Source organism: Lycium barbarum, chromosome 6 (assembly GCF_019175385.1).
Source record: "Lycium barbarum isolate Lr01 chromosome 6, ASM1917538v2, whole genome shotgun sequence".
NCBI lineage: Eukaryota > Viridiplantae > Streptophyta > Magnoliopsida > Solanales > Solanaceae > Lycium > Lycium barbarum.
The window spans coordinates 62,267,982-62,280,321 of NC_083342.1; the positions used below are offsets into that span (position 1 = coordinate 62,267,982).

The 12,340-nt window shown below is 41.4% G+C and overlaps 1 protein-coding gene across 1 annotated transcript; it reads right to left on the reverse strand.

The window, feature by feature from the left end:
* Positions 1–1,969: 1,969 nt before the first annotated feature.
* Positions 1,970–2,494, reverse strand: LOC132644051 (secreted RxLR effector protein 78-like). The gene has a single exon (XM_060360598.1). It carries the CDS (start codon positions 2,492–2,494, stop codon positions 1,970–1,972), a length of 525 nt encoding a protein of 174 aa, XP_060216581.1.
* Positions 2,495–12,340: the final 9,846 nt, after the last annotated feature.

Genomic DNA, 12,340 nt, shown 5'->3' on the forward strand with positions numbered 1-12,340 from the left:
GAACGTTCTATGATATATGATATACGCTAATGGTATACATGATTATCATTTATGATCTATGATGACATACATGATTTTCATTTAAAAAGGCAAGTGCTTTGATGTTTTAAAAGGTCATATGCGATTCTGGTAAATCTCTGTTTCAGTTATAATCCTCTTTTCTGTATTCTATACCTTACATGCTCAGTACATATTCCGTACTGACCCCCTTTCATCGGGGGCTGCGTTTCATGCCGCGCAGGCACACCCAGATGAGTTGAAGCTATGATAGAAGATATTCTAGCAGAGTTGGAAAGCTCCACTTGTTCCTGGAGTGTGCTGCCGAGTCAGAGTACATGTGCTATGATGTCTGATTAAAGTTAGAGACTTTGCAGACAGAGTCGTGGGTATTGGTTGTCAGTTCTGTAAGAGGCTCCATCAGCCGATGTGTCATTTTATGTTATGTTACAAATTCCGTATGATTACAGATTTGACTTGTTTATGAAAGTTTCCAAAAGAATTTATTATGTTTTTCATTTTTATTGATTAAGAGTTCAAAGGATTATGTATGTAATAAGAGTCAGAGGGTTCGCTCGGCCCTAAGGAAGGGTCGGGTGCCCACCACACCCTAGCGAGATTAGGGTGTGACACTGGAACCTTCCAAAACTTCCCATACATGATATTTATCATTAATTATACTTGATAAGGGTCATGTCTCTTTGTTCCAAGGTTGCCCTTCCTAGTTACGACTTACAAGATCAGAATTCATCCTTTACTTCATTGTTACGTACTTCTCATGGCTTGTACCATTCAAGACTTCACGGGACATCTCTGATTTTCCATTAATACGGTGAAATACGTGGCATGCTCATTCTCTGAGAGGGTAGGGTGTAACAGGAACATAGAAATTTTGTATGGTAAGCCTTTTAACCAGAAGTTCTCATAAACCTGTGATCTTTGTTTTCTTTGTCTCAACTTCTCCCATGCACTCTTAACTGTAATTTCCCAGAACTTGTATGTATCCACCATGGCTTGTCTATTTCATTAGATCCCTGAAAGTGGCCCAGTTCACTTCTAACATGCTCTACTATATCTGCTGAGAGGACATCCTGCATTTTGGCATAATTCTAATAACTACTATCCATCAAATCTTCTAAATCATCTCCTATCTCATTATTCTGCTCCTGGTGTGGTAAAAACTCATGTAACGCTCCAAGTTTAGACCAATTGTCAAACCATGTTGATGAAGATCCATTCCTGGGTTCCCACCAAATACTATGCTCCATATCATCTCTTGCCTGTAACATCAATTTCCAAGTCCGAGAGCCTCCTTTCCATTGCACCACAGTTGGTCTGAATCTCTTGCAGTACTTGTTTCGCATGAAGTTGGACCATAAAGTACTGTTGTTCTGAATCAGGAGATCTAAATTAGAGACAAGCTGCACATTACTTTATGGTCCAACATCATGCAGAACAAGTACTGTAAGAGATTCAGTTCTTTTGAAATGTCATAAAGATATCTAAATCCTAATCCTCCTTCATTCTTTAGATAGCATAACTTTTCCCTTGCAGACCAGTGTTTACTTCTACCTTTATCTTTTGTTTGCTAGAAAAATCTATTGAATAGCTTGTGAAGCTCTTTGATTACATATTCTGGTGGTGCCATAGCAGGCAGCAAATAAGATGGTATACTTTGTAAAACACTGGAAATCAGCACAGCCTTCCCACCAAAGGAAAGTAATTTACCTTTCCAAGCCTGCAGCTTGTCTCTAACTTTTTTGAACATATCTTTATAAAACATCTTCTGTCTTCTTGCATGAAAAATGGGACATCTCAAATAATGGAATTCTCCTTTAGTGAAGCCGGTTATTTGTTGCACCTTTTGAACCAATCCATCAGCCACTTTCTTATGCATGTAGTAACAACTCTTGTTAGTATTAATCTTCCACCCAGATGCTCTTTCATACTCATGCAGAATGAACATGATCTTCTATAACGAAACTTTATCAGCTGAAGCAAATATAATTGTATCATCTGCATATGCTAGATGATTCAAATTTTTACTCCACTTTGGTTTTCCATATCCTATGAAGTTATCATGCTCAACTAGAGAATTAAGAGCCTTTGATAGAACCTCTGCAGCCAGAATAAAAAGAGCAGGAGATAGAGGATCTCTTTGCTTTACCCCTCTTGTGGAATGAAAAAAGCCAAAGGACTGTCCATTAATTAGTATAGAATACCAATTATTGGCAATCAATCTCCAACCCATATCCACATACATTTCTTCAAATCCCATCTTTCTCAACACTTGCACAAGAAAACTCCAAGACACCCTATCATAAGCCTTTGCCATGTCCAGCTTGATGATCACATTAGCTGGTTTCCCTCTTTTTCTTATATTAGTAACTAATTCTTGAGTCAACAGAGCATTTTCAATGATATTTCTACCCTTCACAAATCTAGATTGATTTGTAGAAATTAAAGAAGGCAGAAGCACTTCCAACTTATCATGCATCAACCTAGATATAGCTTTATTAATAAAGTTGGTGAAACTGATTGGTCTTAGATCAAAAAAGAAGTTGACAACAACTTTCTTTGGTTACAGAACCAGGTTAGTATGAGTTACTGATTTTGGCAATGTCTGACCCTCATAAAAACTTTTCATCACATTATACACATCAGCTCCCACTATGTTCCAACATTTTGATAGGAAACACCTGAAAAACCATCAGGGCCACAAGCACTATCCCCAGATAGTTGAAACACAACAAATTTAACCTCCTCAATAGTAGGCATTGCACATAAAAGATGGTTTTTTTCTTCATTTATTCTCTCAGGTATGAAATCCAAAAAGTTAGATTCTAGTGCCTCCCCTTCTTGAGAGAACTGGTTCTGATAAAAGGAAACAACTTCATTAGCAATATCATCTATGTTGTCAAGCCAATCTCCATTTGTATTTTGAATCCTTGTAAGAAACGACCTCTTTCTTCTACCCTTCACAAGACTGTGAAAATATCTTGTGTTTCTGTCTCCTTCAGAATACCATTGGATGCCTGCTTTTTGTCTCCAAAATTCTTCCTCAAAATGTAGATATTTTTTCTATTAAGCCTGTGCCAACTGCAGCATCCCTCTATTTTCTTCTGTGGGATCTTCTTCAAACAGTTGTTCTTTAGTCCTAACTATATCCTCCCTTATTGTTAACTATTTAAAAAAATCTCCAAAGGTATCTTTTCTCCATTTTGATAAAGCAGATTTCAAGCTTTTCGTCTTAAACTTAAAAGTAAGGAAAGGATCACCCACAAAATCAGTTCTCTAATGTTGTTCCACCACTTCTCCAAATGTCTTATGCTTCAGCCAAAACTTCAAGAATCTAAAATGCTTTTGAAACTACTGAATTTGTTCTCCTACTGAGAGAAGAAGAGGAGCATGATCTGATCTTGTTTTTGCTAAATGATCCACACTTAAGTTACTGAACCAATTCTGGTATTGCTGATTGACTAGAATCCTTTCCAATCTCTTGAATATGCAATCTTGACCAGCCCTTCCATTCCACCAAGTAAATGGACTACCTTTAAATTCTAATTCTGATAATTCACAAGAGTTCTTGCAGAAAGAAAAATCTTCATATTCTGTTCGATATACTGGTAAACCTCCTATATTTTCCTCCTCATGCATAATGACATTAAAATCACCCCCTACCATACATGGCAAATTCATTGAGCTAGCCAATTGATAAATACTATCCCACAGCACCAATCTTTCACCGGCATCACACTCTGCATATACTAATGTTGAATTCAAAGACTTGCCACTATCTTGAAACAACATTTTAATGGTCACTTGTTGATCAGTGTCCATTAATACATCCACCTTAATACAATCAGTAACAAAATACTAAATATTTCCATTGCACTTATGATTAGCAATGTTCATACCTAATCTTCTCTTGTACCTGTCTATATGTCTGGATTGTTGTAAAGGCTCCAATGAAGCTACCTGTACAAATTTATGGTGTTTGTGCAACATCTGAACTCTATGAAAAGCCTTCTGAGTATTGACAGACCTGATATTCCAGATGAATGTTTTTCATCAATGGGAATTTGTTTTGTTTGCAGCATTCCTCTTTGGTAGAATCCTGGATAGTAATACTTCACCAACCTTGGATCTTGTTTGCAGTTTTTTACCCTGAGCTTTAGCAGACTGAGTTTCTCCACCACGCTTATTCCTTCTAAACAATAATATTCACAACAATAACATAAAGTATGGATGAATGTGATGCAAATGCAATGCAAGGCCTTTCTTCCACTACATTACACACGTTCGAATGTCAATGAATCATGACCATGGAGGGATCATGAGGCCTATATATCACCGCCCCAGAAAATCCTCGGATCACGGACCGCTCCGGTAGCACCCTCGGATCACGATTTTCCACATATCATGTCTCAAGAACCTGTCACTAGCCAACCGAACCCATTTGTCAACGGAATGCGCTAAAGCATCATCACTCGTCCGGTACTAGATCCCCTCGGACTGACAATCATATCCTCAAATAGTATGCATGAAATACATATAAAGTATTAATATGGCATATATCAAATCAAGAGCATATATATGCATGGAATCCATTCTTAGGTTCTCATTATCATAAAGGCTTCAGCTTTTAGCTTATTTTCATTTCAACGAGGATATATGAGTGATATGCACATAAACAGATAAGACAGGCAACAATAATAAGAGACATAAAGTACAGGCATCGGACCCCAATCACATTTCCAAAGGGTCATACTATTCTATCAGCTAGCGCCCAAAGCATGGCATTCAGACCAAATACACAATTGAAAGTATGCAAATACTCATATCATGAAGACCGATATCCAATACTGGTGCTCATCACCACGCAAGTTGTAACACCCAGTACCTCTAAACTAGCCTAAAGACAGAAGTTTTGAAGTGGAAAAATAGGCTCAGAACGGGAGAAATACGACTTACGTCAAAATTACGGCCCATACTTTGAATTACATGATGTACATAGAAGTCGTACATGAAGGGGAGGAAACCAGAGGTGTTACATCCGGTATTTTTGTATATTCGAAAAGTTTGAGATAACTTGACTTGTAATGAATAAGGTCATATTTAGACTTTACTTGGTATGACTGTGTCGGTTACGAATACATTGGTGTGGAATTACGAAAGGAGGCCAAGGGAAAAATTGGAATTTTGGAGACTTGCTTCATGAATTATAAAGTGTAGCCATCAATTTGGGGCACAAAATAATAAGAAAGTGAGGCCCAAATCCAAGGCCCAACCGGCCACTTAACTTTAGCCCAAGTCCATGGTGATTAATTAATTACCATGTGACATTATATATGCAACCTTATCATAAGAAGGTTCAAGAAAAATCAAGAAAGAAAACAAAAGAAACCAAGAACAAAAGAGAGAAAGGGTTCGGGTGAGAAAGAGGAAAGAAAGAAAAGAAAGAAAAAAAATTTGGAGCCTAATCTTGGGTTCAAAAATACATTTCTTGTGGGATTATTACTAAGTGCAAAGTCCTCTACAAAGTGATATAAGTATTTTGGCAAGAAAGCAATTTTAACCTCCAAGTGAAGAACTTGAAGAAAGGTAAGGATCTTATGCTTTTGTTGTGTTATGGAAGGTATATGTAGGTTGTAGTGTGTGTAAATGAGTAAAAATCATGAAAATTTTGTGTGTTGGGATTGGATGTGTGTTGGCCGTATATATGTGCTTGTATTGCATGTCAATGGTGACTTGAATTCATGTTGAAATCTAGTTGTAGTTAATGTGGGAATTGTATTAGAAATGAAAGTGGAATGAATTAGTGAAAGTTGGAGAATATAGTATGTGGCCGTGTGGTACTATGTTGGTTATGGAATATGAATTTAATCTTGTTAGTATGTGTGTTATGGTGAAATGAATGGAAAGATAATAGTCTTTGTTGTCATGGAAAAATGGCTACTAAGTTGTTGAAGGAAATTATGCAACCTTGTTATGGTTTACGTAAAAATGGAAATGAAAGTATCAAGAGGCAAATTATGATTAATGTTGATGAATTTGGAAGATGGAAATGTGTTATGAACTTGTATGTTGAAGGTTAGGAAAAGTTGATAGATTGTGGCGTGATGGAAAGTTTGTATGTTTGTATATCTTATGTATATCTTGTGAAAATGATATGATATGCCCCCGAATCGTATTGTAATGACTTTGATGGGTGATGAATATGAAAATAATAAGATTGGTTTGAAAGTGTAAGGTCGGAACGGAAAGTTGGCAAATTGTGCCCTATTATGTATTTTGAGCTACTTGTCGTTATTATGAATATTGTTGTTGGGTTGTGTTGATTGTTTGGCTGTGTTTAACTTTTGGGGAGGTCATGTATACAGAGGAAATACTGCCGAAATTTCGGTAGGCAAGTATGTGTTAAGTTTGGACTATTGAAAAGTTGAAACTAACAATTGGTAAACTTGACCATTTCTTGATTTTGGACGAAATTGGAATCGACGCCAAGCGAGCGTAAGGCGCTATCGAGGTATGTAAAGCCTTCCCCTTTATTCTTAGGCATGTTATGGAGGTGATAGGCTCGGCCGAGAGCCTTAAATACGACTCCGTTCCTCGGAATTCGAGATGGAAATCCGCTCCAATTCCTTCAGTACAATTGAAACCCTTTTCTTATAAAATGCCTTCAAAGTGAACTTTTGCACGAAACCTTCCCAAACGGAGTCGGAACACTTCCAAATGGTTATGGATGACCTCATAAGGTCTATTATCGGTAATTTACGTATGTCGCCTCGAGTTGGTCCGAGGCGGGCCCACGAGGCCCGATACCTTCTGTATGATCTTAATTACTTTAGTTCTATCCGATTTTCTCAGAAAACATCTGGACTACTACTCTGATCATGATATGACTGTTTTTATACAAATCTCACAAAATAACTTTTGACATCTGGAAATCTGGTTCTGGTTATAATCTGTCGTGCCTCCCCAAGTGACGTGTAGGCGCGTAGTTTGAAGACTATCCGAATACTTTAGTTTGATCGGCCAGTTGGCCTACTTCTGTTCTGTTGAGTCTGTATGACGATCTGTCTGTATGTGGTTTCTTATTAATCAGTCCGTGCACATGCTATGATTCCTTTCACCGGATCCTAGGCCGGTACGTATATCGTGCGGTGGGCCGCCGAGCCCCATATGTGAATTCCGAAGTATGACGTGTCCGGTTCCGGGGTACTGTGTTATATGTCCGTCCCCGGTTACCGAGGATATATTACGAAGTATGATGTGTCCGGGCTCGGGGTGCTGTGTTATCTATCCGCCCCCGGGTACCGTGGTTATGTTATGATGTGTGACGGAGATCGGAGAAGAATTTCTGATATCTGACGTGTTGTGGTGCCAATGGCAGGAGTGGCGACCACGTTCCTGCACCCTATGTGTGATTCTTTCTGTCTGTATGACTTATGCTTCTGTATGTCCGTCTGGATTATCTGACCGACGGGTTATGCTTCTGTATGTCCGTCCGGATTATCTGTCCGACTGGTTATGCTTCTGTATGTCCGTCCGGATTATCTGTTCGACTGGTTATGATTCTGTATGTCTGTCCGGATTATCTGTCCGACTGGTTGTGATTCTGTATGTCCGTCCGGATTATCTGTCCGACTGGTTATGCTTCTGTATGTCCGTCCGGATTATCTGTCCGACTGGTTATGATTCTGTATGTCCGTCTGGATTATCTGTCCGACTGGTTATGATTCTGTATGTCCGTCCGGATTATCTGTCCGACTGGTTATGACTCTGTATGTCCGTCCGGATTATATGTCCAACTGGTTACGATTCCGTCTGTCCGTCTGGATTATCTGGCCGACGGGTTCCGATTCTGTATGTCCGTATGGATCCCGATTCCGTATGTCCGTATGAATTCAGATTCTGTCTGTCTGGACCACGATTCTGTGCGTTTGTCGGGACTATGACTCTGTCCGTCTCGCTTATGAGCCTGTCTATTATATTTCTGTGCTTCCGGTCCAGATCATGATTATGTTTGATATATTTCTGCTTTACATACTCGGTACATTTTTGTGCTGACCCCCGTTTCTTCGGGGACTGCGTTACATGCCCGCAGGTACAGGCGCACTTGGTGATACGCTGCTAGTCTAGGGCTCGGATTCTGCTATTCTGAAGAGCTCCTTCGATCCGGAGCAAATACTTTTGGTATATATCTTCTGTTATATGTAGACTCTGTATGTATGGTATTTTGGGGAACGGCGGGGCCCTGTCCCGTCATCTGATTCTGTATGTCTGTAGAGGCCTGTAGATAGATGTGTGGGTTACGGGTTTCATCTGTTTGGTAGGTACGAACGATTTTGTGACTCCGTCTGTATGTTAGCCTCATCGGCTTATCTGTAAATTTCTGTATGTTCAGGTATGTGTATGTTCACGCGCGTGCCGTATCTGTATCGGCCTGATTTTGTAAAGATCTGTTTCAAAAATAAAATCTGTATGGTACGAAGTTATGTCAGGTAGGTATGTACGGGTACCCAGTTAGGGTACCAGTCGCGGCCACGGGGTTGGGTCGTGACAGAAGTGGTATCAGAGCGGTTAGTCCTCGGAATGTCTACAGGCCGTGTCTAGTAGATTCTTGTTTATCGATGTGTTGTGCACCACATCTATAAACAGGAGGCTACAGGGAATCTAGGATGTTACCTCTCTTTGAATCTTAGATCGTGCGATAGAACTGTATTAGTAGGATGATCCCCTCCTGACGATTTGTTATGTTTTCAGCGATGCCTCCAAAGAAGGCAACAGCCGCCCAGAAGGGCAAGTCTACAGTGGCAGGTGAGACCAGCCGAGCTCAGGTGACTACTAGGGCTCGTGCCCAGATCGAGAAAATTTTGTGCCTTCGACGGCTAGTTCTGTTACGCCACCAGTATCGGAGGGACTTGGAGCAGCCACAGCTGCAGCACAGGGGGCGGCTCCACCGCCAGCTCCAGCAGCACCAGTACCTGTACCTCCGGCCCCCCAGTCAGGGGCGGAGGACAGGGCCATGCGAGATGCGGTTCAGTTATTGACCACACTGATGACAGAGCAGGTTCGCAGGCATGGGTTTGGGGGTGGTCGTGCGGACAGATATGAAAGCTCCAGGGCTCGCGAGTTCTTGACATGTAATCCTCCAGAATTCTCCGGGACAAAACCCGAAGAGGACCACCAGGAGTTTATTAGAAAGATGGAGAGCACGATACGGTTGATTAAGGCGTCGCCGACTGAGTCCGTTGAATTGGCCTCGTATCGGTTATATGAGGTAGCGGCGAACTGGTATGAGTCCTGGCAGCTATCCAGGGGTGACGATGCTGCCCAAGCAGTATGGGCCGAGTTTACTAAGGCGTTCCTTGAGCATTTTCTACCTCCAGAACTACGGAGAGCCAGGGTTGATCGATTCTTGCATCTCAAACAGAACGGTAGGAGTGTTCGAGAGTATAGCCTGGAGTTTGACTCATTGGCTAGGTATGCACCCGCTATAGTAGCAGAGATGGCCGACGGGTGCACCGGTATGTGATGGGGCTAGACCCCTATTTGATTGATGGTTGCCTAGCGATGGCTTCCCAGCCAGGGATGCATGTTGCCCGGGTACAGGCATATGCCCAGGGCATGGAGGACCGGCGTAGGGAGCGTCGGCCTGATAGGGGTCCCGACAGGGGCCGGCCTAAGAGAGCCAGATCGGTCGGGTATTCAGGGGGATTCCAAGGCGAGTTTTCTCAGTGGCAGGGTAGCAGGTATCCGTCCCAGCCAGCATACAGTACGCCCCCAAAGTTTTCGGGACAGAACTCCATGGCTTCGAGTTCGCGAGTAAATGGGAGTTTCAGTCAGATGGGGCCATCCGTACCTCGGTGTCCTCATTGCAGGAGGCGCCACCCCGGTGAGTGTTATCGTGCCACTAGTGCCTGCTATTCTTATGGCCGGCAAGGCCATACGATGAGAGAGTGTCCATATAGGGGTGGTCCAGGTGGTTCAACCCAGCTTACCGGGTCAGTTGCTGGCTCATCTCCTCCTTTGGCAGCCATACGCCCCACGGGGCGAGGGGCACCAGCACCATCACCAGCGCCAGCAAGTCGTGGCAGAGGTCGTGGTGCAGCTTCTGGTTACAGCGGTCCTTCGAACCGCGTATTTGCTTTAACCGGCCGGCAGGACCTAGGAGCGTCATCCAGTGCACACCCAGGTATGCTACTGATCTCTTTTGAGGGATGTGTGTATGAACAAGTCTGTATTTTGTTACGTCATGTGATTTCCTTCTTCCGGGTACTAGTAAGGGTAAGTTAATGTCTAACTCGATAGACACCGAGGATTCGGAAGGGCGAAATGATAATTGTACGGTTTAGCCCTGGGCGGGACCCACTACGAGAATTTTCCGAAAATGTGCCAAGATCCCGATTTGCCCTAAATTACGTGACAAAGGTCGTGCGGGGCAGTCGACGAAATTATACTAGCCGTAACGCATCAAAATGCATGAAAATTTCGAGGTTAAGCGTGCTAAGGCTAGAGTAATTCTGGGATGGGTGACCCCCCTGGGAAGGATACAAAAAAAAAACTGTGGTATAATTGTCGGGATTAATAATGAAATATCGATAAGGGAAATTTTCATAAACCACTGGAGCCTTAATAAAAGTGGTCCGATCCTGATCAAAACTCTGTATGTTATTCTTCTGCACTTCTGATTCTGAATACGTTTCTGTTTGACATACCTCTGTACGACTGACTCTGATTACGAATCTGTCTGACACGCCTCTGTATGTCTGACTCTGGATGTGAATCCGTCTGATACATCTCTGTACGTCTGGTTTTGATCACGCGTCTGTCTAATACATCTTCGTATGTCTGACTCTGATACGAATCTGTCCGCTACATTTCTGTATGTCTGATTCTGACTACGAATCCGTCTGATAAATCTCTGTACGTCTGCCTCTGATATCGGATCTGTCCGATACACTCCCATACCTCGTATTTTGACCACGAATCTGTCCGCCATAGCTCGGTATACCTGACTTGATTACGAGCCTGTTCAATACACTTCTGTGCGTCCGATCCCAGTTATGAATCTGTTTGGTATGACGTGCGGTTATGATAATGTGGTAAGGAACCGAGGGGTGTGACAAGAAGTGATACTAATTATAATGTTAAAAAGCTTTGAAGGAAGAGACGAAGAGACATAACGTCCGTGAAATAGCGAAAGGCATTTATCTGTTACTGGAATGTAATTCTTGGCCCAGTGACTGTGTGGGATATGAGAAAATACGTTATGAAAGCATATGAGTCAGTAATGTGAAGAATTACTCCATTTTGGTAAAGAATCCATATCGGAAAGTCAATAAAGGACGATTATAAAAAGAACCCTCCCGAAGTAGTAAGACGCCCCATGAGGTCAATTTAACATTCGAGGACGAATGTTTTAAAGGGGGGGAGGATGTTACATCCGGTATTTTTGTATATTCGAAAAGTTTGAGATAACTTGACTTGTAATGAATAAGGTCATATTTAGACTTTACTTGGTATGACTGTGTCGGTTACGAATACATTGGTGTGGAATTACGAAAGGAGGCCAAGGGAAAAATTGGAATTTTGGAGACTTGCTTCATGAATTATAAAGTGTAGCCATCAATTTGGGGCACAAAATAATAAGAAAGTGAGGCCCAAATCCAAGGTCCAACCGGCCACTTAACTTTAGCCCAAGTCCGTGGTGATTAATTAATTACCATGTGACATTATATATGCAACCTTATCATAAGAAGGTTCAAGAAAAATCAAGAAATAAAACAAAAGAAACCAAGAACAAAAGAGAGAAAGGGTTCGGGTGAGAAAGAGGAAAGAAAGAAAAGAAAGAAAAAAAATTTGGAGCCTAATCGTGGGTTCAAAAATCCATTTCTTGTGGGATTATTACTAAGTGCAAAGTCCTCTACAAAGTGATATAAGTATTTTGGCAAGAAAGCAATTTTAACCTCCAAGTGAAGAACTTGAAGAAAGGTAAGGATCTTATGTTTTTGTTGTGTTATGGAAGGTATATGTAGGTTGTAGTGTGTGTAAATGAGTAAAAATCATGAAAATTTTGTGTGTTGGGATTGGATGTGTGTTGGCCGTATATATGTGCTTGTATTGCATGTCAATGGTGACTTGAATTCATGTTGAAAGCTAGTTGTAGTTAATGTGGGAATTGTATTAGAAATGAAAGTGGAATGAATTAGTGAAAGTTGGAGAATATAGTATGTGGCCGTGTGGTACTATGTTGGTTATGGAATATGAATTTAATCTTGTTAGTATGTAAGTGTGTTATGGTGAAATGAATGGAAAGATAATAGTCTTTGTTGTC

Excerpts from the sequence above, each read along its gene's own strand:
- LOC132644051 (XM_060360598.1), bottom strand. The coding sequence starts at position 2,494 with ATGCATGATAAGTTGGAAGTGCTTCTGCCTTCTTTAATTTCTACAAAT.